The 27,648-nt window shown below is 44.0% G+C and overlaps 1 protein-coding gene across 1 annotated transcript in view; it reads left to right on the forward strand.

The window, feature by feature from the left end:
- The window catches only part of TIAM1 (T-cell lymphoma invasion and metastasis 1), an 83,022-nt gene that overhangs the window by 38,653 nt on the left and 16,721 nt on the right, over positions 1–27,648 (forward strand). The window contains exons 10-13 of the mRNA XM_009894894.1: positions 2,440–2,521; positions 7,951–8,037; positions 11,570–11,794; positions 21,456–21,559. Of these exons, the coding sequence (XP_009893196.1) occupies positions 2,440–2,521; positions 7,951–8,037; positions 11,570–11,794; positions 21,456–21,559 (498 nt within the window). The remainder of the gene's footprint in view (positions 1–2,439; positions 2,522–7,950; positions 8,038–11,569; positions 11,795–21,455; positions 21,560–27,648) is intronic.

Below are 27,648 nucleotides of genomic sequence, written 5' to 3' on the forward strand. Positions count from 1 at the left end.
TGCTCTTGACACAGTCTTTCAAAAATTCACAAGCTCAGTTTATTATGTGTTAAAAATGTTACTAAGGGCTCAGGGGACAGTATTTAGCGTTAGGCGCTGTACCACACAGTTATACTTTTAAGCACCTTTTATTTTAAACTAAGTGTTGGAGAGTTTTGGCTGAAGCTTGACGCGCCAGACTTTTTACTTTGGGTAAGATGGCACTTTTAGATGTAAGTATGAGACCAGAGGCCTCCCCAAAAATCTTGTTGGTAGGACGAGTCTGGGCTGAAGGTATTGGGGTAGTCCTGGGAAAGGGTGCTGGGAGAAGACCAAAAGTGGTAGAGGAAAATAGGACAAGGAAGAGAAAATATTGAGATGATGATGATGTTGTTGATGACGACGATGATGATGATAATAATAATAATATAATCATAATCATCCAAAGCTGCTGTGAGTACCACTGAAGGACTGGAGTGGCTCAAAGGGGCAATGCTGCTACTGTCAGAAAGAAATCCTGTCCCTGGGGATAAAAAAAAATTCCTGCCTAGCAAACTCCCTAGGATGCTCCTGGTATTGCTATCAAACTTGTCTATGCAGAGCCTCAGGCCCTGTGGTGGATAAGAGGGGGCTCCCCCATGAGCATGCAGTGCCCGTGATGCCGGTGGCTTAATGGCACGTGCCACCATAGCCCAAATAAGCTGCCTGCCTTTGGTGTCGGGACAGCAGGTCCATGGGGCGGCACCTCAGGGTTGCTGTCAGACAGGCTCTCTGGTTTGGGGACCTCAGCTGCAGTGTGTGCGTCCCAGTGATTTTCTTCCCGTTCAATAGAGGTCCTTGCTTGAAAAGGCGCTTTGGGATGCAGGCAGCACGTGGCTCTCGTATCCCTGCGAGAGCATGTCAGCCGTCCTCCTTGGTTCTGGTCCTGCATGCTCAGTTTAGGTGACTGAAGGGATCAGACTCAAGTTTTGTTCTGAAAAGACCACGATTTATGCTTCCTTTTCTCTTTCTCCTCTTTTTAAAACCCTTGCTGAAATCTAGTTGATATTCTTGTAAATGTCATTTGACTCTTTTTCAGGTTCTGAATAATATGCTCCTATATTTGAAAACTGCATTTTAAAAATACTGCTAGCATGGCATCCTTACTTAGTTTTACATTTTATTTTACTATATACAGTCATTTAAATGGGTATATAACTGTTCTGTAATACCTAATATTTGCAATTAAACAGATGTGTAAGTGCTGATATAAGCAGGAGATAAAATTATATTTTCATTAAAGAAACCCTTTACTAATGAGTTACTCTTCTTTTTTAAAGAAGTGGTTTAAATACTTCAGTCCAAACACTGATGCCACTTAGTTACAAAATGCTAATTATTGTGAATTGCTTTTTTACACACTTATACCAGCATGTAAACAAAATTAATATTTACCTGTGGGCTCTTATTTACCTGTGGGTATGGTTTTTTCCAAAGACAAAAGGATGGTTTGTTACTTAAGTGCTAGCCTGTACTATGGAAAAAAGAGCTTCAAACCTTGGCTGAGCCAGTGGGTTCCGGAGTGTCAAGGCTGTCCTACAAGGAGTAAGTCAGGGCTGACTCTCAAAGATACCAGCTCAGAGCCTCTCAGTATCTGGTTTGGGTGACTTTGTCTGGAAAAGCGGGATTTCCCTGCTGCAGGTGGGGTGACAGGCCCTTTGTTTGGAGCTCGGGGCAGGACCCAGCTACAACGGGGAGCCACACAAGACAGGAGAATGTAGTGATTTAAAAGCAGACAATGTGTGAGCTGTGGTGGAGGGGTGTAGCCCTGCTGAGGTGCTGCTTGGCTCCTGAAAGGCAGAGTGAATTGCACCTGTGTGCGTAGGCTTCTGGGTTATTACCTAGGTGTGAATTTGTGCTGGTCTCCCAGGAAGGATGTTAATGACCATTTCAAAGACTTGGGGGGGGTTTCTCGGTACAAATAAATATAAAGGTGTTACAGGTAAAATTTCATGCTAAGCAAGAGCTGCATACCAATTGTTAGTCTTCTAACAATTAAGAAATGTATTTAAGAAACAAAATCCCTCTTTGTGATTTTAATACTATTGAAAAATTGAATTCCTGCAATGTCTTAATCAAAATAATATAAAAAAGTTAAATGGTGACTACCCATAAAATATGAAAACAGGAATAGAAGCTCTTTTTCTTGTACACTCAAAATGGTATTGACCGAGAGAAACAGATGTATCCTTCCTCTTAGGTTGGCAGTAGTAAAACACTGCTTCCTCCTCTTTAATTGTGTTCTAACAGTAAAGCATAGTGACACTACTAATACATCTCACACACATGGAGAAAAAATGTTCAATAAATAATGACTACAGTCCATTTCTTCTGCCTGTAATTAAAAAAAATCTGTTCAAAAAGATTACAATTGATGTGTCCTCCCACAGTAACATATTTTTGTGTTTGTTTTCTATTCAGCTGTACAAAGAAATAGAAATCTGTCAGAAAATTACACAGCACATTCAAATAGAGAAGTCTGATACATCCTCTGATATTTATGGTGAGTTTCTCTCCTTGATTTGTTTTTACTTTTCTACCAAGGTCAGTTCTAACGTGTGCAGGTTCTTGCTTGCTGTTCATTGATATACCTGAAAGGCCTGTTGAACACAATAAGAAAAAAACATCTGATTCCTGTGTCATCCACAGAAAGCTCGTTCCCCTGCCCTGAAGCAGGACGGTTTTATTTGTAGCTCACTGAACGCTGTGTTTCCTGGTGCTCGAGCTGTAGGATGTGCAGCTCTTTGATGAGAGCTACGGTGGCAGAAAGGACAAATGTTTTCTTGTTCTTGTAGTTTCTCGAAACACCACCTACAGAGGTTGTGCGGCTGAGCGCCGGCGGAACACAGCATCCTTTGCCAGTTGTCACGTCTTACATGAATGCCAGCATCGCGGCATTCTCAAGGGCCCTGCAGTGGGGCTTGGGAGAGAGCTGCCACTGTGGCTTGCTGCTGCTAGCCTGCTCTCCCACTCCTCACCCCTTCCACCAAGCGTGATGGCAGGGATGCAGCCAGGAGTGACGCTGTGGGTGGGAGGCATCTCGAGGTCTGCAGCCAGGCAGCTGTCCAGGAGAGGCTGCTTGGCCGCATTCCCTGCCTGCCCTGGACACGCAAGGTGGGTCCCTGTCTCGCCTCAACGTTCCTGAGGCTGGAGCAGCCTGGCCTTGGTGCACACCCAGCCCTCGAGGATGCCCCGTAGGCTCCTGGAGCCAGAATTTGACATGTCATACAGATCTGTGTATAAAACATAAAACAGAGGAAGTCCTCCCTGTGTAATTTCAGCAAAATCCCTAATCTTTACCTGGGGGTGGTCGTATTTCTTAGCTTTCAAGTATTTCGAGTTACAGACCTCCGGACTGGTGAGTTTGCCCTTTGCTCTGGCAATTACAGTTCTGCAGTGTATTTTGAAGTTACTTGTGCAACCTACCCTGTGGGAAATGAATCTGCATCTTTTTATGGTTTATCTAAATATTCTGTTTTAATGACTAGAATAATTGTGAATCCCCAAACTGCTTAATATACAGCTGCAGTCCATTTGAATATTGTGCTCTGCTACAAAGCAGTGGTACTGACTGCAGTTTGAATATTGAAGGACTAAGAGAGAAATATTAACCAGCACAGTGATGGCCCTAGGTTTGGTAATTATGCTGTTGCCTGAAAGCACTGCAAGAGTGGCATCTCCTGTTTATTTCTTTTTCTTTTTTTTTTAAATGATAGATGGGAAAGACTGTAAAATGCGCTGTCATGTCCTGTGAAATGAGATCAGCTGTGAGACATGGGATGTATCTGTTCAGTGGCTCCAACCCTGCAGGGAGTGAATACTAAATACACCCCAAAAAAGCTGACTTTGCTCTCATTGAAAGAAAACGGCAAAACTTACTTTGACTTTAAATGCAGCAAAATTTCTGTAGTCTGCGAAACAGTACTATGTGTTCATACAGTGACAAATGTGTGCTGAAGTACAGGTGTGCGGGAGAGCAGAGGTTAAGTGTTGATCCTGCCTTGGTGCTGGGAAAGGCGAGGCTTCCTCCTGAGAACCTTTCCCATCCTGTATGTTAGGTACATTTGAATTTTTAGTTCTTTTAGTGTCTTCACAGAGTTAGCATTGCCAATACATACTTTTACAATCCAGAAAGAAATCTACAGCACATTCACAAGCTATGGCAACACAAAGATCAGAGCTTTAACATTTTGGCGTAGAATCTTTTTAACAGGGTTGCTTAAGGGTTCTTGCTACTGGTTTTGTTTTGAAAAAAACCTAAATCAATCATGTGACTGCACAGTCTCCAAGCATCTACGCACCTGCACAAGCCTTCGTGTGAGTGGGGCTGCCTTTGAGATTGGTTCTCAGTCAACTGGGCAGTGTTGGAGGCTCAGCCCCTTAACAGGCACTTCAGCAAGTGCTGGGAAGAGGGTCAGGAGCCAGTACTGAAACCGAAAGCCTGGAACACTAAGGGACCTTTTTATTCTGGTGATTATTTGTTTTTTTCTGCGCAGCTTTGTTCAAGCCTCATACTTCTTGCCCATTTAAAAAACATACCGTGTTTTCCCTTACAATCATATAATTGTCTAGGTTGGAAGGGACCTTTAAGATCATCAAATCCAACCATTAACTTAACGCTGCCCAAAGCACCACTAAACCGTGTCCCTCAGCGCCACATCTACCTGTCTTTTAAATGCCTCCAGGGATGGTGATTCCATCACTTCCCTGGGCAGCCTGTTCCAATGGTCGATAACCCTTTCCGTGAAGAAGTTTTTCCTAATATCCATCCTAAACCTCCCCTGGTGCATCTTAAGGCCCTTTCCTCTTGTCCTAACCGTGTCCCTTACATTCAAATTCCCTGTGCCTTGATTCCTCCAGAAGAACTGGAAAAGTATTCACTTTGAAAATGGATGAGATTATGAAAATCACTGGTGACACTACCTGTTGCTATTCCTGGTGTTCCAGCTATAGCAATAATAAATCACCTTGAATTTTCAAGATACTTCACAAGTAGCTATTGATTAATCCCGGCAATGTAGACTTAGTGCTGTTATCTCCTATTTAACAGACATGGTATCGAAGATAAGGAGGTGAAATGCTTTCACTAAGGGTGCAATTAGGCCAGTGCGATTTCTGCCAGTTCACTAGCCTGGCAGAAAGGTAAGATAATAAAAGAAGTGAATAGCTGTCTGCTGGCTTTGCAAGCTGTTTTGGGCCAGCTAAAAAATCCTGGTGCTGGGGAGGGGGCAGAGCTGCCCCTTCAGGCGTTAGCAAGCCTTTGGAGCAGCTTCGCCATCGTGCTTGAGCACACCAGGAGTTCAAGTGACATAAAGAGGACGGAGCAGAGCGTTCCAGGGAAAGCTCAACTGGGAACATTTCACAGTGTTTCTACTCCCACCAGCGAGCCTGTGTAAGAGGCACTCCTGGAGTGTCTGGCCAGTGTGTCGGAGCTTGCCAGTGTTAGATCTGTCAAGGTGATGCTGTTGCTGATGTCTGGGCACATACATTCTTGCCTCTTTCACTGGTACCAACCTCTTTGCAAAGGTTGTGTGGGCAGGAATCAGGGCGCACCAGCAGTAAGAACCTATTGATTCCAGCTCCTGTACATACCGGGAACATACTGGCGTTTTTCTTAGCAACTGTCTGTCTCAGGGGGCCGAGGTAATTTTCTGGAGGCGGATTTGTTCAGGTATTGTGCTGGTTCGGTGAGGCCATGTGCGCTTATAGATGCAGACTTTTGTTCTCCTGTCATCAAAACTTTGCAGTGAAGAAAAGGCTCTGTCTGGGTCACCACCCATCTCTTCGCACCTGTGTTTCAGAGTCCATGCACAGCTTGATAATAATCTTTTTGGCAGTGATGCCAGCTTATGCAATCGCTGTTGCTTCCACCCACTCCTGCCCTTCCTCTCATGCAATGCTAGTACACGTGTTTGTGTGGAGCACCTGCAGAATTCAGCCAGATGGAAACTGGCTTTACGTTCATGCTATACATGTGCATGTACAAACTACACATACATGTTTTTGCATATATGCCTACTTGCAAGTATATAGATACATATATCTATACACACACACACACTCTTGACTGAGGTATTTCCCCTTTGGATGAGTTCCCTGCTCTGCTTTACTGCATGGCAGTGAAAGCACTGACATTGGCACTGCAGTGGGATGAGAATGCTGTTTCAGATTGTTTATCGGATCCAGCCACATCACAACTGTGGAAATAAAACAGTTTACCTATACTTGGGGTATGGTCACGTGCCCTGTCTGCAGAGAGGTTAAGTGTATTTGTGAGACGACCATTTCAAGGCTGTTGCCAGTTGCCCACCTCTCATCTCTTAAAGGTGATGATAACACATGTAATTGCTCCTTGCAACCATTCCACTCTGGATATATATTTTTTTTTAATGAAAGCCAAATTAAAAAGCACTACACCTGCCCTTAGCCCTGACAGGCTGGAGGAGGTAGAGGTCTTCTCATGGAGGAGAATGGGAGCTTGGGACTGCTTGGGCATGCTAATCTCATCACAGTTAGTTGTAGTGAGAACTTGAGATGCACCTCTACCTTGTTTGTAGTGTATGGTAGTACGCTGCAAAACAGCATTTCAGTTGCAAAAGGGTGATGGTATTAGTAACTGATAATTTGTGCTGACTTGAACTGTAGCCTTGGGCATGCTCCACTGTGCTTCTGGTTAAGGGTTTTCCAGGTAGGCTTTGCAGTGATGACAGCTGATAGCTACTACTTTTTTTACAGCTGCTCTTTTTGTTTAGTAAAGAGTTTTTCTCTTTGCCAAAGTTGGTGTGTTGAGTGAGCTTCACAAATTTCATTTTATTCAGGCTGAGGAGCTCGCATACAGATTCCAAGTAGCTCAGTAAGTCACAAAGGGCCATATGCTCCTCACTTCTAGGCTGCCACATTCTTCCCCCTCCTTTCTTTTTTTGAAATGATGGATGAAAAAATAACTTCTCATCCATAAGCACCAACTTGAAGGGAATCCTAAAGTCAGAATAGGCTCCCAGCACATCTGCTTCCTCTTGGCTGGTGGCTGATTCCATGTCAGACAAGCGTCTCCCCCCAGAGGTTTGCAAATGTTTTTCTAGACAGAAAAAGAGAGAGCAAATGGTTGCCTACGCCCATTTAGGGAGTAATGAAGTTTCAGAAAGGCAAATGTTCTGCTTTAGATAACTCTCAACAGTAAATAAACAAACCGTATTTAACTAACCACATTGTATTTCCTTTACACATTGTTATCTTACACAGTGTCAAACACAAATGGCAAGAAAATCACCAAAACCAAACATAATGGTACCATTTGCACTGTTTAGATTAAGGCTGTGTCAGTACTTCCCATCATAAGGCTGTTCTGTGGGTCTCTAATGTAGCTATGAAACGTGTGCTGAGCCGAGACTCGGCAAGTAACAGGTTGTGCCAGGAGCAGCTGAGAAATGAAAGGTGAAAAGGGAAAGGGGCATTTTTACGAACTTGTCCAGTGCAGGAATTTCCAAAAGTAAAAGTTGGCATTCTGCTTTAGCAGTTATGCCTTGTCTGAATTCAGGATGGCATGTCAGCCGTAGCTCTCCATTTCCTGGCTTTTGCTGGTTTGGGTCATGAACCACAGCTCTCTGCAGCTTTTGTCTGCAAACAGCAAAACTTCTTGAAGTTTCCTTTTGTGGCAAGAGAATTGGAAGTCTGTTCCAATGTTTTGCAGCTGTGGTATCTTCAAATAAAGCTGTAGATGATTTATATATAAACTCAGAAATTCAGTTCAGGTTTTTGTTAAAACCACTTTCATTTTTTAACTTTCCCTTTTTTTTTCCTAAGGTTTATGGGAAAGAAGGGAGGAATTCCTGACTGCTCACTGCAGGGACAGCACAGCCTTACCTGTACTGTGTGTAGGACACACTGAAACTGGTTGGCTTTTTCTAACCATCTCACTGGGTATCTCTCTAGGTTTCTCCCTGTCCTCTGTGGAAGAAGAAGGGATTCGTCGGCTGTATGTGAACGGCGTCAAAGAGACAGGCCTAGCTTTCAAGAAAGGTAAAAGACTTTTTAAAGTGCTTTTCATAGAATCATAGCATGGTTTAGGTTGGAAAGGACCTTGAAGATCATCGAGTTCCAACCCCCCTGCCATAGGCAGGGACACCTCCCACTAGACCAGGTTGCTCCAAGCCCCATCCAGTCTGGCCTTTTGTTACTGTTTGTTTAATCCTGGTATGGACCTTGAGTTTTCTGGGATGGGAGCTTTTTGAATGCACCAAACCATGGTCCCAGGCCAAAAGAGATCATGTTGTTTTGGGAAGAACCTGAGGTACTGAATACATGGCTCTTCTGCTCTGGGGATCAGCTATGCTATATAGTCAACCTCTTTTAATTTTGAGTTGCTATATATGTAGCAGGATCAGTGCGTCCCTTGCAGCTAGAAAGAGGAGCAGATGCCCTCTCAAGCCAGTCACTGCAAGATAAACGGGTACAATAGGAGTCATCATAGTGCTCTCTGTGGCTGGGATTATTGCCTCTAGTTTTGCTTTCAGCCTTTGCAGGAAGCATGACAGCACTTGGAGCAGAAACCGGCAGAGATAACTAGGCTGCTGGGCTTGTCCCAGGGCAGAGCAGGATATGGTTTAACTGCAGCTTACCCAAGCTGAGGTCAACCCTGACACTGCCCTGCCCTTACTGCTGTTCCCATTCATTGTCCTTTCTGGTGTGCTGGCACTGCTGCTCGTGCAGTCACAGGAGCTGGGCAACTGAAACCTAAACAGATTTTAAAGTGTAACATGGGGAGCATGAAGAGTGCGAAGACTCTCATCTCTTCAAAACCCATGAGTGTATGCAGAGTTCTCAAAAACACCTTCAGAGTTTTCTTGGTGAATGGTTATATGGTCTCGCAGAGCTTATTCAACAGTTAGCTGTTGCTGAAAGCCGTGCAGGCTGGTCTCCCCCATACTGGTCCAGCCCTTTGCCTTGTGCTGACTCTGACACTGCTGAGCCGATTCAGCTCACCGTCTCGATAGAAAACTGCTGTGGTAAAAATGCGTGGCTGGTTTTCTGACCCGTTAGCAAATGGAGTCGTCTTGTGTTGCAGTGAAGCAAGTGGCAGAAGTGGCACAGTGGAGGGACAGGACTGCACAGACAGAAACCCGGGAGGAAGAAGGAGGGGACAGGGGAGGAGGAGCGGTTTTGGCTGCAGGGAGCCTGGAGTTTCACACAGCCGTCGCCTCTAACCCTAACTTGAGAAAACCACATAGGTGGTTCTGGAGGCTGCTGCGTATGTCTATGAAGGTTGAAAACACCATCTTCCTCTTTCCTGTCCCTCCTCACCCCACCTCAGCCCCGTACGATTCCCTGGCTGACGGGATGGGTATTCTGCCAAAAGCCTTGAACAGGGGCTGGGGTCGGCTCTCTGCTAGCCTTCCACAGGGAAATAAAACCCTGTGGGTTTCCTGTGGGGAGCAAAGAGAATATGGCTGGGGGGAGCGGGCGGCAGGACTTTCTTATTTTGCTTTTAGTTAATGTTTGAACAACAATTTAAATGAATGCATGAACACAGACTGCCTCCTATGGGGCTGAAATGCTAAAACATGCTTTCAGTGATATAATTGTGATTAAAAGGCACTTCTATATGAAGAGTTTTGGGCAGAATATTGGGACAAGATACCCAGAGTTAGCAGAAAGCAGGGAGGAAAACTCTCTCTTCCTCCCATTATTTACATGCATGTTTGTATTTGACTGCACTTCCTATAGTAAGTCTAATCACATGAGATACAGTATTTAATTTTCAATCTTTTCTCCAATTAGAAAACTTAAATTTTATTTTATCCTAATATTTTTTATGATTTATCTGTTTATTTTTTCTGTTGGTCTGAGTTAGCTAGACCATTGTTGGAATTTGAGGTCCTTGACTGTACTGAGATAGACACGATGCTTTATCCCAAATGATACAAAACAAGTATTACGAAGAGTAAATGAAGCCCCAGAAATGATGTTTATGGTTGCAGGCATATTAATGTGCTACTATTATGACATGGCATCGCTGAGTAGAATTAATGAAATAATGCGAAATGCTTGACTTGCCTTGTTTTGTCCTTGTTTCAAATATGATTTTATGGTCCATTTACTTTGTAGCTATTCTATCTAGTTCATTTTATTCTCTCTGAAACTGCACGCCACACTACCGTTTCTGGGCACAATTACATGCATTTAGAAAGATCTCAATTTTCCTAAAGAAGACTGAAGCTCTTTAGCCTCCTCCCTTCCATGTTTCTCTCTTGAAGGTAGGTAGGTAATCTGTTTCCTGGAGCACACAGCTGAGCTCTGCTTGCAGCTCAGGCTCATTGAGTCAGGGCTTTCATCTGGGCTTTAAGGGTGGCAAGGCTCGCCCTTTGCATGGTTGCCCAGCCAGAGGACTGCATGGCACGAGGGCAGGTCACCCCCACAGAGCAGCTCTTTTGACCCTGTAAATTCCAACTTTCATCCATGTAAATGCCAGAACGGTGATGGGGATGCCACGGTGGTCCCATTGGTGGATTGGTGGCCATTGCAGGGTATGCTTTCCCACCGGCTGTGCCCAGCGGGCTGGCTCCTGGGGGGATGCCTGAGAGGGACCGCCATCATCCCCCTCAAGTGGAGACAAAAGCTGCAGCAGCAGGAGCAGCCTTGACGATCGGGGCTGTCAGCACCGGTGTGCCCTAGCGCTCTGCTGCCTGCCTGACCCTAAAGATTATTTGGGAGATTACACTGGTCCAGCTTGCTGTTGTCAGTTGGAGAGCAGTCCCGGATGGTGCAGGGGAAGGTCACGTTTCCCGCGGGACCTTGGAGGGCTGCATGTTAATCGCTGTATCGCCCCGGAAGTGAGTGGGAGTCAGCTGTTTCCTCTGCAGATCCCCTTTTCCCCTGGGTGCTGGTGCTATAAATAATTCCTGAAATCAGATTGGAAAAAAAACATGACTAATTTACCAAGTGCTAAAATTTGCCTTTTGAAGATCTGTGTGCAAGGATGTGATTCAGACAGGGCCAGAGAGAAGGCTATCTGAAGTCCTACACCGTACGCCCCAGGTTACTGAGAAACGTTTTCTGTCCTCCTAGGTGTATGGGTAGGTGGCCACTTCCAATAAAAGCCTTTAGTTGTATGGAAAGTTAAAAGCAAGGATCGAGCCAGCCCAGCTACTCCATCCTTCCGCTGTCCTGTGTGCAGCACCTCAGAAGTCTGTCTCTGTCCTTCAATATACGTTTATTTATGAGCAATATGTTGTGTAGGGTGGCTTGCTGTACAGTGGCTGTTCCCTTGCAGAGTGATGTGAAGAAAAAGGGGATATCTTGTTGCTGGTACCTTGTGAGGGACTTCCTGGGCACCGCGCCCTTAGGGATGATACTGGAGTAGGGAGTACCAGCCTGACAACAGATCTCGCAGAAGTCCATCAAATTTCAATATCATTTGCAGTCATAAATGTTTACTTCATGTCTAGACATTACACTGTCTGGCACTTCATAAACACCCGGCTGAGCTCCTTGATGTCTGTGGGTAACAGAAACCTTACTGTGCAAGTCTTACCTGCTCCTTTCTGCATTGCAGGCCTGAAAGCTGGCGATGAAATTGTGGAGATTAATAAGAAAGCTGCTGAGGATCTGGACTCAGCTTTGCTGAAAGATGCCCTTGTTCAGCCTTCGCTGTGTCTCACCGTCCGCACCTATCCTGAGATAGAGGAAGGGCAGAAACTAATGCAGCCACCACCACGTCGCTTGGAAAACCCATCTGACTTGAGTGACAGCACACTGGCGTTTGCTGGGAGCAACCAAGGTATTTGGTTCAATGTAGAAATAACCAGGAGGAGGATTCACACTTACAATGTGCTGATGTAATTCCATTGATCCCTGCATGTAACCTCCGTGGTGGAAGTGAGAGGAGTTGCAGTCTCAATGCACTGGGCAGATAATGCGTGGGAGCTCTGGAAGCTGTAAGGTATAATCTGCGGTAGCAATGAAGGATGACTGTGTACACAGTTAGGCCATGATACATGTGTCATCGCCAAATGCATGTCGCATCATCTAACTGTGCCTACAGGAAGTCACAGAACTAATGGCTCCCTTCTGGGCTGCTCAGGAGGTGCCTTTCCCTCCGCATTTGCTCATAGGATATATGTATGGCAGGGAAGGAAGAGGGGATGTGCATTCGCCCTCTCTGGAATTAGCCAGGAGCACACGACCCCTGTGTGTTTGATGAGATGCATAAATAACTCACAAGGACAGTTAAAAACACCTAAAGGTAGGGATTGATATTATAGCCAAACGTATCTAACTGGTTCCACAGCACACTGTGGTGGGAAGGGGCGTTCCTGCCCACCACCCTGTCCCATTCAGAGAACTGAGCTGGCAGAAAATTAATCCCTAGCAACTGTGAATTGTTTACCACTAGTTTCGCTTTCTGAACCAGCTGAGGACAAGCATCCATGCTGGGATTAAGGGAAACAGCTGCAGAAGTGCAGGACCGCCTCCTTGGCGGTTGCTAGCCATTACCTCTGTAGGACAGCAGTGTTGGGAATTTGCACTGGGATAGCAGGAAAGCTCCTGTACCATGTCTCCTCTTACTTGCCTGCTTAGTCAAATCTTACCTGCCAGCTTCTAAATGCTCCCCGTGCTCAAAAACAGAAGAGGATACTGGACATACCTGCTTACTTTAGTTTTTTGAAATTATTTAAAAGATAGGAAAAATTAATGGAATGGCCAAAAAGAAGTAGTTTCCACATAATCAAAACTATTCCGAGCTGAGGTAAATTTTGACTTCTGGTCAAAAGTAAGCAGTGGCTGAATATGTCAAAATACTTTGTTTTCTCCCCAAAGTAAAGGTTTCAGAAATGTCAAAATAATTGTTTTGATAACTATGAAATGGTTTTGTTTGGGGCTTTTTGAATAAAAAGCTGAAGCAGGAGGGGGACTGTTCATGCACTTCACCCGGGGTTAAAGTCAGCCTTCTCCCAGGACACGTCTGTCTGATTGCTGCAGTCACTCGCTGTAAGGGCTTCTGGGATGAGTCTGGGTGCAAACTGGACCTAACCCAGGAGCGCTGTGAATGCATTAGCATGATGCTGAGCTGGAGCAAATGAGCCACAGTGAAAGATAGCTTGCTTGGGCTCAGGACCAAGCTGACTCATCTGTGCCTGCAAAGGGTGACGGAGGTAGAGCCTGACTCTCTAGATGCTGCTCTGATTTTGCTTAAAATATTTACTGAATGTAATCTAGCAAAAATGTCATTGTTCAGGTGATGGGAACACATAGCGGGGAAAGAGAAAGCTGGACCCACAGTCTGACTTCGAGGAGCATGGTTTTCATAGCAAGTGGAATAGCGCAAACAAGAAAGCTTAAAAACAGCTTATTGCAAATACCTCTGAGGGGATTGATAAAAACAGCCTCATATAAGATGTGGGATAAACCCCCAAAGGGAGTTAAAATTGAACACTTTCAGGAGGACATTTTTTCCCTTTCAATTTTCATTGAACTTTTCCCAGTTAGGCTGTTGTGCTGAAAAATCAGACTCATCTTGTACATTTTTATAGCTGGCCACAAGATGCCCCCATTTCCTACTTGAACACCAGCTCTAGGCAGGCTCCATCTTTTTGTCCTTGCTTGGCTTTTTCACTGAAACCACAAGTGCTGAGTCCTCGTACCCTGACTTTCTACAGAAGTGAGCGTCTGCCAAGGGTGCAAGGAATTGGGAACTGGGACTTTGTGTGTATGCAACGTAGTGATTTCTGAGGCAGAGCAGTCACATTTCATAACACAGGGTCTCAACAAGCTGGTCTCAACAAGCAGTTTTTCTGCCACTGTCAGTTCTGCATTTTGGGGGTTTTCGAGGGGTCCTTGTCCTTGCTGGTGAGATAATGCACAGTTTGCCAAATGTGTGTGAAGAGCCTAGCGTTTGCCTTTTAACATTGTCCAGAGTAACGCTGCGTGCACCATGCGAAATGAAAACATAGGACGTGGCTGGATGGACATGTCATGGCCAAATCAGACCTCCCGCCTCTGCTGCTTTGTAGACATGACGTCCTTTGTGCTGCTCCCAACTCGAGTCATGTCTGTCCTCCTTTGGAAGCTTCCCCCAAGCTGGGCTTTTGTGGTTATCGCAGTGGTGTGGAACGGCTACTTGTTTTTCCATGTCCTGCCGTGAGCATGTGAACTGTCTGGTGGGCCAAAGCGCCTGCTTCTTAAATAGCTGCCCAGGACCAGGGATAAGCCTTAGGGCTTCCTTTTCACTTCAGATTTCTCTCGGTACAGCTGCCCTTCACTTTTGGTGTCCTGTAGTCAGTTCCTTCGCTCTCTCTTTCAGGTGACAGGCGGCACAGAAGCTAGAGCTCTCTTGACATTTCCTTTCCTTCAAAACGCAGCAAATGTTGAGGTGGGAATCATCTTCATTCCTCCTCAAAGGGGGAGGAATACTTCTTTAACCAACAGAAGCAACACAATAGCTCATCAGCAGATGTGCAGGTGTCTCTGGCAGCTTCTGAAAGTGCCTGTAGTTGGCATATGAAATATGCCTCTGAAGACTGACGTTAAGACGATGTTTAAAGCTGAACAACACTGATGCTCTAATTTGGGATGACTTACCCTGAGGTGGGAGTGAAATCAAGGATCTGTGCAATTGGGAGGCAGGTGTTTTGGTCTTCCCCATCAATTTATCAAAAAAAAAAAAAATTCTCCAAAAAAATTTCTCTTAAAAACCACAATGTTTTACTGAAGCCTTTCTTCTTCTGGCCCTGTGCTTTTTCAGGGATTCGTTACCTAAAATGGGATCCATGTGAAATTTTAAAAGGAGGTATGTGCTTTTATTTGGGAGATTGTGTCTGTATCTTAGATTTTTGGTCTTGGCTCCACAGCTTCTTGTAGAGAGCAGTCAAGTATGAAATACCCACTGACCCATTTATTTGTGTCCTTGTTGATTACTGGCAGTTTGGCTGGCTAGGCAAATCAGCTCAGTGATTTCTGTTATATGCTTTATTTATAGCATGCAGATTTTTTCTTTGGTCCTGAAGTAGCGTAGCCCTGCTTTCAGCAGGGGGGTGAAACGCTGCTAGGCCAGAATGCCAGCAGGTATAAATCACCTGTAGGCACATCCATTCTCCAGAAATTCAGGGTCTGGTTGACCGATCATGCTGATGTGCTATCATTATCTTCTTCACTGGCAATTCTTCATCTGCTATGAAGGCAGCAAAGGGCAGACTTTTTGTGCGAGGCAAATCATATTGTGTGTTTTTAACAGAAAGATGCTGTGTTACATTTTTTTTTAAGGAAGCTTTCCTAATGCCTTATTACTCAGTGGGAGGTCTTCCAGGAGCAAAGCAGGTCTGTGTTTCTGGGAGTTGACCTCCCTGAAGTGACTGCCAGTGCTCCTGTTAAATACAACGACATGTCTTACAGCTGTTTCATTATCTGGAACTACCTTGTATATACTGAGATTAGGGCTAGAGCTGCAAATCAGCTCTGTGACAGTGGTTACTTCATTGTGTTTACTTAACAGGTTATTCTTGAAATGACCTTTGATTTTATATCACTAACTGATGTGAAAAATATCACCTTGGGTATGATATATACTTTCCCGTAGGAATTTGTGCTGCATTGGGCTTGCAGAGCCACAAGTTTTGTTCCTTTCATCTATTATTGTTTTTCCTGGCTTTCAGTCTTCTCTCCTGCTAATGCGGTCTGCATAAATCTGGTTGAAAAGGACTAGCTCTCATTCTGTCTGGAGCCCTGCATCATCTTTTCCTTATTGCCGAAAAGGCTCAGTGAGAGCTGTCTCCTCTCCCCATTAGGAGTGTTTTGTCTTCCCGACCTGCTCCACTCAATCTGGGGAGTGAGAGCTGGAAAGCTGGAGACACAGCCTTGCTTCTCTCCAAAACCATAAAGGAGATATTTTGTTACTAGAAGGGGATTTGGGAATGGGAGTGGGGAGCAGTATCTGTATTTGTGGTCTCCCCACAATTCACTACCTTTTTTTACTCTGGGGTAGAATTTCTGAGGTTTAGGCTTTGCATGCTTCTGTATTTTGGAGACCTCTAGCATTAGGGATAACTCTGCAGGGATAACTGAGAGCCATATAAATCACCGTGCAGAATGTATGAATGATAAAAAAGAAAGTGCACCCCTGTTTTGAATGGGTATATTAATCTTCTAGATACGAAGCGGGTAGGTATTTTTAGGGAGTCTATTATGTTGTTATTCAGAAGGCAGGAGGACCAGAGGCTGAAGTTAACACACAGCTCTAAAGACCAAAACCAAAGTTGCTCTGTAAGAACGGCCATTATTTTTCATTCCATCCTCATCCTGTCACAGGTTCCCTTAGGCTAAGTAATTTGGATTTCAGAACAAGCTGAGACTAACAGGAACCTTAATTTCTTCAGGGTTATTTTCCTGAGGCAGATGACTAATTTCATACCTTTTGTAGCATGTTAAAAAGTATTGTTATCATTCAGTGCTTGATTTAACAATTCCAGGGGCATTTACTGCAGCAGCAATCTGAGGCTCTTGCATATAATTAATGAGAGACATGCAGAACCGTTGTTCCTGAGCTCTATTTTCTAAAAGCTTAAAAGCCAAAGCTCAAGGATGTTACCTCGGGCAGAATTGCGTTCAGAGATCTTATTCCTGGCTTTCCTACAGTCTGCCTGAGCTGCTGTTGAAATAAGCAGCGTGGCTAATTAGCACGTTAGTTTTTGCGCTGCGGCTCTGGTTTTCCTATTTTAGCTGCAGTAAGCATACCAGCTCCTGTCCTTTCTAATCCTAATACTCTTGCTGGGTTGCCGCTCCCCCTGCCGGCTCTGCCAGCCCGAGGCTGAGGCACACCACTTGCAGAAGAAAAGGCAGGTTTTTCTGATCTCAGTGTCCCTGGTTTCCAAGGTCTCTGCACACATGCTTCATTTTTACGTCTATGAAAACTCCTGCGTATGCCAAAGGGGCTACTCAAGCACATTACAAGTGTCTGACTAGGCTCCTGACCTGGGGAGGGTGAAAAGTGACCGTGGTACAGCTGCTACAGGGAAGGTTTCATTGAATCTGCGTTTTTCCCAAGATGAGTGAATGAATTGAATGACATTCAGCATAGATTTTTCTGTATTTCTGAAATTTATTACCTTGTTGAAATGGAAGGAGAAGCAATAGGGCTCTTAAGAAAGGAAAAGAGATTTATAGGGCTTGTTCTGTAGCTCTCCAGGAAAAGCAGAGTTTCCCAGTTATTTCCTCTACTGTTCTTTGGTAGGTCGGTTGACTGAAATTGTGCTAGGTGTAGCTCAGTTTTACAGGGCTTTGGAGAAGTTCTCAATTCTGTGGGATTTCCCAATGGAACAGTGTGAAAATGATGTTTCCTACTTTCATGTTTCAGTGTTTCAAAGCTAACCAGAATTCTTCTAAAAAAGAAAAAAATGCATACTTACTTTTTTTATTGTGGACTTATGGGCAAATTTTTGTCTCAAATAAAAATTTAATCTGAGAGACAGTATGTATGAAAATTGTTCTGTTTAATGAGTCTCTTCTGAAAGGTAACGCATTTTCATAATGGGGCCATTCCCGAACAGCATTTTGAAACGACACTTTCTGTTTAAGGAATTGCTGTTGAACTGCCCAAGTAAGTGATACTCTTTTCTTTTAAGACTACAGTCAAACACGAGGCGCTGAAAGCACTTGGCCGCTGAAACCTTCGCAGCACTTCTCGCAGGAGCAGAGACACCCGAGTGTCTTGGCTGGGATTCAGCCGGGGTAGTCACATTCTGCCTGGTCCATATTTCTTCTGCAGTTTCAGCTCAGATGGGCTGCCCTCGCCAGCACTTCCCTGTTGCTGCCATTGAGGGGACTAAATTCAGTATCGCCAGTTCCACATACTCGGGAATTAAGGCATCGTGATGCTAAAAGTGTGAACACGGAGGGTTTTCTGATTTGTATGCTGCTTTTTGTGTTAGTAGGATGCGCACTTCTGAGCTTTGCACCACAGCTGAAAGAGCTTGGCCAAGAATATTTATTTCCACTGCATTAAAAAGCAAATAATCTGGCACCGAGAAGCGGGCTTTAAGAGCAGTACCAAATATTGTGGCAGTCTCATTAAAATCTCGAGCGACAGCAGCCCTGCACTTTGGAAGCAGCACCCGTGGAAAATTTTAGCCAAGCGTTGGCATGGTGCTTAGGCTTTACGTGATTCTCCAGGCCTTTAAGCCCCAGCACCTTTACGCCAATGCTATAAGACTTCCTTTTATTTTGTTAGTTCTAACCATAAGTAGGAGTTATTTAATGGGCATTAGTCACAATGTCACGGATATTACACTGCTGAGGCAACTTGGGAGCTGGTGTGACCTCCATCTGTGCTGGTGGCCACGTGGATTTGACCCCCTTTTCCTGCTGCTTTTTGGATTTCCCTTTCTAATTCCTTAATGTCAAGTGAAGCCCACAGGCTGCGTCCCTAGCAAATGGTAGGGGTTGGGCAGCGTTCAGGTGCTGCAGAAGGAAACGAGCACATTGTGCTCAGAGCTCCTTGCACAGCTAAATAAAGATTTACAGGGCAAAAATAAAATGCTGTAATGAACCTGACAGAAATGGGACAGTAACTGGAAGGTACTAAAAGGCAGGAACGTGCGGCATTATTGAACTGATTGCCTGTGTTTAACAACGACCAGATAAACCTGCTAAAGTCGACACTGGCTTTGGCAGCTTCAGACGTTAGAAATACCCTGAGCACATGTACCGTGTGACTGCTCATTAAGGCATAAGTGAAAGATTGCTGTCTGCTGGGTAAAAGTGTTTATACTGCAGGAAACAGATTAAGTGGTGTTTTAATATACAGGAAAAGAAAAAGTGGTAGCTTAAAAGCAAAAGCCAAAACCCCCAAACAAACATTATTTGCCTTGGCTTAGGGTGAGAAACAGCTGTAGGATGTATTTCACACAGCTTATAATGGGAAATTAATTGTAGTGAAAAAACACAGACTGCCCAAAACAAATTATGACACATAGCACATTTTTGCTCTTATTTTTCAATGTATAGCTTAAGGGTTTTAAGAATTTTTTCACGCGTTAATAGAGAGACCAGAAAGCTGATAGTCCAGGTTGATAAAATCTGGGCAAGGCTCAGAAAAAATAACTTCTTACAGAAAAAACACTTCTTTAAATAGATTTTGTGTTGCTAAACAGCCCTTGCAGGCACATCTTTTTAAAAGGTAAACCCCATCTTTTCAGAAGAGAGGCACATCTTCCAGAAGCTCAGCTGTGAACTACCTTTTATGTCCATGTACACAGAATATGTTCTGAATTTATGTCTGGATTTCTGAATACCAATTTTTCCAAATTTTTTCTGGACTCAGCAAAGTGGAAATCTTGTCTAGTCGTGCAAATTGGTTTTGGTAATTGTGGCTGAAAGTTTGCAAGAACAGCAGCTGAAAGTTGGGTACTGAGGAGCCCAGACCTGGATCTCTGCCCTCAGTCTTGATACAGAGAACCTTACCTAGAATGTGCTTGCAACCAACATTGTGTGTTAACATAAAACTCCTTGGAAGAAGAGCAGTGCCTTTTCAATTGCAGCAAAGGAGCAGCAGAATTTAATTTTCTTATTTATTTAGGAAACATATTTCTTAGAGACTATAATTTCTGTGTCATGAAACAGATTTCAGTCCAGTATAAATATAAACAAATATACTAGATGTGTGTAATCACTTTTTTTTTCCTCCCCAAATCTCTTGATTTTGAAAGCAACCTGTCATTTTATCTGAATTAAAAAGACCATCCACACTGTTATAGCCTTTTTGGCCACACTAAAACATATCAGTATGACAGATGCGTGTTATCATTAATGGGGCCTTTTTACTCACAGCGTTGCTATCTAGCTAAATGCTTCTTATAGAAAAATATACGTGACTTACCTAAATTGAAATGTCTAATTGAAAAATTGCAAGTAACATGAGAGTCAGCATGGGACTAACATAGAAATGGTGCTGCATCTGATGTGCTTAATCACTGTTAATCTTTGTAAACTGTCCATGTTTCAATTAAGTAGCGAATAGGAGGGTATGGCTGCTGGACCACAGGGAGCTGACAACATGATAGCGTGCTGTTGGGCTGCTTCTGTTTGTAGGGCTAGCAAATGAAAAAAACCCAGTGGTTTGAAAAATTTTCTATTTGGTTTTCCACCAAAACATTTAAATACTGCATGCTAACAACACAACCAAAACCAATGCTAATATAGGCCATTGAGTCTTGGGTTTTAAAAGGCAGAGATTTTTCTGTGTTGCTGTATCCATTGAACTTCGATGATGTTTTTCTGCATTACCTGAAGAATAAATGTGACAGAATAAAGGGTATAATCCCTGGTGGGGCATTCACTGTCATGTTCGTATGGCAGGATGTGGGCAGGGAGGTGTACTCAGAAACCACCCTTCCCCATCCAGCCCCAGGAGGGACACTGCAGAAAAATCTCTTCCTTATGAGGTTGAGAGGAGCAGAGGGGAAAGGTAAAAGGAATTAGCGTGTGGACTCAGCTGCGGTAAAGCATCTTTTTATGTCAGCTTGAAGGGCAATTGAGGCACGCGGGAGTTTCCTGGCAGAGTTCATTCCATCACTGGTCATTATAATTTGCCATATCTAGAAGTTGAATGTATATGAAATCTATTTTTCTGTGAAAACTGGCTAAGGTGTGGTAATACTGCGTCTTACAGCTATTTGAGTCAGGGAATGAGATCCCAAAAAAAGTTATTTGTGCACAGAGATTTCAGGCTGGGATTAGTTCCACTTCTTCTTTTGTCACTTGCAGGTAATTCATCATTTACATACAAGAAGTCACAAAGAAGTTATTAGCTGTATAAATAACATAGTCTCCAGAAGAATGCTCAGGCATAGGGGTTGTTGCCGTGTACTGATGGAAATGAAATTTAATTTTCATTTAATGTAACAGGCTCCTAAAAACTGCTAAAACCTGCTTTGTTTCCTTAAAAATCAACATCGAAACTCAGTAGTGGGTGTGTTAGGCCAAAACTGCAAGCAATTTAAAGTCATCACGTTTGACTTAATTTGGAGGAAGAGCCGATCAAGGCTTGTTTCTTGGCACAGCCTGCCCACTCACATGCTGCAGTTTCCATTTGAAACCACTGAGGTATAAACGTAGGCAATTGCTCGCCAGCCAAGAAATTAATAATAAACATAAGAATTTAAATGTGGCATTTTAGCCTTATCTCTGAATCGGCTTTTGTAGTTTCCAACTAAATAATGTGTCTGGCCATAACCTGTTTATTTTTACACCTGTAGTTAGAGCTGGCCCCTGCTGTAAACTGAGGTAGTCCTTTGAGGTCATTGATTGCCTCTGGCGTAACGTCTCGTTGGCATGTACTTGTGTGCAAGATGGGGCCTGGCCCTCCGTGGGAACTCCATGTCTGTTGCGCCCAGCTTTTTGAATTTTCAGAAATTACGGTTGGGTTTTCACACACATCTCAATCTCAGCAGGGCACTCGCTTTGCGGCGACGGAGACAGCTCTGTTGAGACAGCTCCAGAAGAGGCAGAAGCGCAGGACTTGGAGTCATCTGATGAGGCCGATAAGATGAGCAAGGTGAGAAAGTTTCATTTTCACATGACAAGGAGCGAAAGCGCAGTGCACTCACAGCTGATGTGCTGACGTTACAGCTGCACACGATTAAAGCATCTTTCCTGGGAAAATGTTAATCTTACTTTTAAGGTGTTTACGGATGATATCGAATGTAACAAATTACAGCTTTGATTATGGCACATGGCTACCTCTTAAACAAGACTAATGGCCTTTTTCCAGGGTTGGTTCACATCTTCAGTATCTTGTGATAATATTCCCGCATAGTTTTTAAACGGCCTGGTTTATCATCTCCTTCACCAGAGCAGATCAGCTAAACCAAATCATCGGGTGGATTATTACAATTTCTTACTCTTTATTGATTTCTAGGCATAGGAGGAATGTAAGTTAAACAGTATTTCCTTAAATCAATAGCATAGCGCACATGCTAGTTTTTAAACGCAAACTAATTATAGCCAATCTACCTTAAATTGAAGCAAAACTCTCCAATTATAGCTAAGAGGTTGTGCAAATGGATTGCTAATTGCCATCTATTAAGGGATGGGTTTCACAGTGGTTGGTAGTTTGCACTTGCTCTGGTGCTGGGGAGCTTTACACACCATAAGGCGTGATGATTAGTAGGTTTTGTGGCAGAATCAACTGAGGTTATTTTGAAGGCACTGATTGCTTTTAGGTATTTGTTGCATACGTGATGGTGAGAGCTTACAGCTATTTTTCTACAGTATACATGATCTCAGGAGTATCGGATATCACTTAGTCTGTGCTTATGTATAGGTGTGGTTTTTCTCAGCTCTTGTTTTAACTAAAATGTGTTAGAGTGAGCTCTGAACTGGTCCCTGTGCTATTCTACTCGTCACTGTAGCAAAAGGAAGGAAAAGACCCTGGCCTCTTGTTTCCTGATCTCTTATGTCATGCTAGCCTGCAGTTTTGTCTTTGATAGCCAGACAGTGGAAGTCAGATAAGAGGAAACATTCCTATGCATGAAGTATATGCAGAACTTCCATGCAGAGGTGATTACTCTTAGAGTTTGCTTCCAGGCTTTACTACAGGACTTCTTGTAAGTACAAAGAATTTCTTCTTGAGTAAGTGGAAGTGTTTGTTGATACTTTGAGATTTTTAACTGTAAATATGTGGGATTTTCACATGCTCTGAAAGGAATCTCTTCTGTTAAATGCTGAAGCTGTGGAAGAGCACCAAGCATAACGCACAGCTGCTTGGGGAATAAACGTTCTTGCTGTGTTTTCTGTAGCTTTCTATTTCTGAACCATGTGACAGGCTGTGGGGTTCCATTTTGCATCTTGCCTCCTGGATCTTCAGAGCTATAATTGCTTGAAGCAAGGCGTTAAGGATTACATGATTAGCCTTGTGGCTCAACAGATTTAGTTAAACTGAGAAATGTGCATTAGCAGCTCTAATACCAAATATTCTTATATTAGAAGAGTAACTTGCAACTCTAACAAGCCTTGGTTTCCAACAAGAGGAAAATCTGTTTTTCTGCAAATGACATGTTGTCTTTGGTACATTTTCTTTTAAAATTCAGGAATATGTCTCGTTTTGTTTTTGTGATATAAAGGTGAGTGAGGCATTTTACTTCACATTCTGTTTGTTATGGGACAAACTGAATGAAATGGTTTTTCATAAAAACGGCAGCACACTTGTACATACAGTATATATACAGTGTGCTCAATTTGGCAAACTCATGAATGCCACTGTCCCTGTTCACATAGAAGAGCTCTGTACTAAGTGGGCTTTCTTTGTGTTTCCTCTCTAAGGAAAGGTGCAGAAACCCCCAAATTATTTTGCAATGCCTATAGAGAATTCCAGTACGCAGTAGTGGGGAGGATGTTATTGCTTACTAATCACACGCTAATTTTTAAATACAACAACAATGGGAAAAAAACCCCTAACCTAAAAAAGCTCAATCAACGGGAGGGTTTTCCTAATCCCTTTGCTTTTAAAGCCAATCTGCGTGGGGAGTAAGGAGTCTGCAACATGTGTTTTTCCATGGAAAGTTGCCACCCGGCTGGTGGGGTGAGGAAAAAAGCAAAGGCGTTTTCCTGTCCATCCGCTGCCACACCTTTCCATGCGCCTAGGATTATGGCACAGAAGATTAAGCTGATGTCCTCAGCGCTGTTCTACACGGGTTATTTTTGTACGTGGGAAGTGAAACACTCTGCCCTCATACTACCAGGAGGGGCATGTTACCTTGTATCACCATTACTGCCACAGCTTCCAGTATCCCTCGGATGGTGTTCAGGGGAGACTTTATTTTCTGCCCTTCTTGGCAACAGCAGGACAGGAGCACTCTTATCCATTCACCGCTGGGCAGCAGAGGAAATCCAGTTAAACTATGCTGGAGCCTCCCAGCTAAATGCAGAGTTCCTCTTCTTTCAGCACATATGCAGCATCAGCAGCTGAAGATCCGAAAATAGCGTTTGGGTTGCCTTTTGCCTTGCGATAGCATGATCCTGAGGCAGGGCTGAATCCTGCAAACACCACCGCTCTGTACTGTGGTGCTGGTGGTCTGCTGATGCCCGCAGAGCGCTGCAGAGAAGAGCTCTGAGCTTCTCCAAGGAAACGTCCCGGCTCTCCAGCCAGCGACGCGATCCTAGGGGAGAGTTAATAATTCATGGGAAAAGGAGAGGAACGCAGCGCCGCAGCTCTCCTTCAGCCGCTCTTGTAGCACAAGCTGGGTAGGCTTTTTATGAAGGTAAGCTGTGTGAAATCCTACCAAAAGCTGGGCTTGGGTCCCTTTGGACTTACCTGAATTTTATCATGTAGGTGAATAGGTGGATGTATAACACAGGAGGTACTCAAATGTGTCTTCCCTTCTCCTCCTCCTCCCTCCCAGCTGTCTGTTCCCTTCCCCCAGACCAGCATGTGTGCACGTGGGTGTGTGTTTCCTTAGTAGTGGTGCATTTGTTTCTTAATCTGCAAAAGCCTCCAAGCTGTTGATGGTGATGAAGGATTTGAAGGGTTCACCAGCAGCTCTGAGGATTCCTCCCTTTTCTGAAAATCTTATCTTCTGTATATCTGAAAGACCTGATAACACGGAGTTTACTTCTCCATCACTATTATCAAAGCAATCATAATTATAAGCAAAAATGGGATGTCTATAGAACTATTCCGATAAAATACTAGAAACTCGTTTCCAAGGTGGCTTGAGGCATCTGCAGTGCAGTGGTGTGGGATAGCTGTTGTTCTTTGGACTCACTCCCTATCTAATTTCGTGATGCCTTCCCAGTGTCAGCCAGCCCTCTTAGGTACGGTGTCTCTTGGGTTGAAATCTATGTAAACAGTAGCAAGCAGGTACGCTTTTTGGGTGCAACTCTTTTCCTTTAAGCCATGCAACTGGCAGTGGCCTGAGTTGTGTTCCCTCTTGCTTCTGCTCTGGGGTGGGCTCCCGACTTTCCTGTCTCTCCCCATTTTGTGTGGGAGACCAGAGGAGGAGAGCAGGAGAAAGGGAAGCCTGCTCTGTGCCACCTCTTCAGGCTTGTTTTCACCTAGCATGTGAAGTCAAATTTCAGGCTGTTTATGAAATCTAGATGGTACCCCCATCTGTCAGTCTCCAGTTCTACAGAATATCAGGAACATTTCACACCGGAGTAGTTTCTTAAATGGTTACTTGCCTCTGTGGTGACCTGACTGTTTTGACCTTTTAAATATTGTAGAATAAATCGAGGCTTAAAAGAGGTGCCCTGAAAACTGATTATCTATGTGAGTGCTTAGCGTTGCAGGTTACCAAAGGCTAAGATAGGTGGTGTGTTGTATCTTAAGAGCAGTCTTTGTGCATGTTTTTTCCTGTAACGCTCCTTTGAATTTGATTTGGGATGTGTTTTAAAAGCCATCATCAGTTAAAATACTGCAGGACACTCATTTCTCCCTGTTTCTAATTAAAGACATCTGCCTCTTGAAATGAAAGCTAATTACCTTGCAGCAGTTGTGCTTAGGGGAGCATGCTGTAATGGGCTGTGTGTGTACATGCTTATACCATTTAGAGGTATTTTTTCAGAGAAAATAGGTCGTCTTCTCTCTGCAGCATTATTCAAGACCAGAATTAAGTCTCAAAACCTTCGACGTATTGCAATAGATGTGAAAGGATTAAAACAGGGATTTGAGGGGTAGGTTTTCCAGTCGCATAACTGGCTTTTTTAAGTTCTTTTAATTCTGTGCCTCTGTCCCTTCAGATGTTTAATATTCTTCGGCAGTGCTGTTCGTAGCCAATCGGCTCATGCTCAGCCACAGGCAACAGACATTTATATTCCCGGGCTGCCTTCACCTCCGCCTTGCTGCGTTTCAGCCTCTCTGCTGAAGTTTTCCTCTTAACGAGTCTATGAAAAGCAGCGCTGAGTTCTCAGCTTTGCCTGGTAGCCGGCTCTTAATTCCAGCTGATGTGGTGAGCGAACGAGGCCAGCAGCAAATGACACACGCGGAAAGGCTTTGCTTAGAGAAATATGGTCACTGCCCTTCCTTATTAGAATGCAGTCATCTTCTGTGTTGTGTGCCAAGTAGGCAGCACGGAGTATCAGTCTGGAGTGGGAAAGCCTTTCAGATCAGCTGAATATGTGGAGAGCTGGGATTTTCGTCCTAGCTGAGTGACAGCTCTGGCAATACTGTCTTTCCAGCGATGTCGGCTCTTTGGAGAGTTAACCGTAAACTCAAGAACGAAAGCACTGGGAGAGCCGGCGACTCTCTGTACCGTATGCTGTATTTGGTGAGCAGATCTACTGTGCAACGCGACTAGTCTAAGTAATTAGCAGTTAAATGGATTTTCATGCTGTTTTAATTTTCAGGTTATAAATTCGAGGCTGAGCTGTAATATATATACCCTGCAGAGGCTTTTTGTTATTGTGCGATGTCATTAGCAGTCCTGGCAATGTGTGAAAGCGTGCAACTTGCCTGAGTTTTGTTTGCGAGATCAATACTGCTTAGAGTTTGCCGTCCGTGGCGAAATGGAGGTGCTGCATGCCACTCAAGGGGACAATCTGCCTGATGGCCAGGCACCCGTATGCCTTTATACGGTGAGTGCAAGGGGAAATGGCATTCTGCTCTCACAACTATAGGGCAGGCAGCCAAAACTCCCCACCGTGGGCAGCATCAACGTGCTTGGTGAGTTTAAGGACTTGCTCCTCCTGCATGGGGGAAGGATGTGAGCTTAGCTCCTCTGCTGAGCCCCCTGCAGAGGAGGGCTTAATGTACTTACAAAGTAAACTTCGCTTAACAGCCCGGTTGTGCAAGCCCTCCATCTCATTTGAAGGTTGCTAGATGGGATTGCTCGCAGAATTGTGCCTGAAGTGTGATGCCGTAATTCTCCTAGTTCAGTGCTATCATTGTTGCAGCTGGCAAACAGAGCTGGTACTGGGAGATAAAAGGATCTGTTTCTCTTCCAGCCCTTCTCTACTCTACCCACTTTCTCTAGGAAAATGGGGACAGAGAGGCTTTTGTTAATACTGTTCAAGAGCTTTCAGCAAAATCGTTGTGTTCTGAACCTCCCTGGGTGCAATATGCATCTGCTTTCTGCCTAGAAATAGATTTTTTTTTTTTTTTTAAGTAAATATGAGGTAGAATGAACTACGTTCAGGAATGAAATGACTATTTCTTCAATGAACAAGCAAGAAAACAGTTTTGTCAGCATTATTGTGCTTGAGGCTCTTTCATCTGTCCAAAGAGTATCAGGTGAATGATACTTGGGAAATACGCAAAAGATGTGAGGCAGGGCAGTGGCAAGGCAGAGCTTGGCGGCTGCTGGCTGGAGCTGGGCATGGCTGAAAGCAGCGAGCAGTTAAGTGTGCACAAGGAGAGATAAGGCTTTTAAAAGTCTCCTATGATTCCTTTTTGGCATATGGGTGTAACTATTCCTGCTCAGTTATCCAATTTTCAGCTACTTGTTAGTGTTTAGCTGGTGTTTCATGGTGTAAGTGGATTTTCGCGCTCTTTCTGGGTGACCCATCTTTCCCTGCAACTTACTGCAAGCTAATGCACGGGATGGTGAGCTGTCTGAGGGGTATCAAGCATGAACTGCTTAAAACACTTGGTTTATTTTTGGAGTTTGATCCATATTGTGCTTTATACATTATAACTCTTTTTAATTGTAC

Source organism: Charadrius vociferus, unplaced genomic scaffold (genome assembly GCF_000708025.1).
Source record: "Charadrius vociferus isolate BGI_N301 unplaced genomic scaffold, ASM70802v2 scaffold201, whole genome shotgun sequence".
NCBI lineage: Eukaryota > Metazoa > Chordata > Aves > Charadriiformes > Charadriidae > Charadrius > Charadrius vociferus.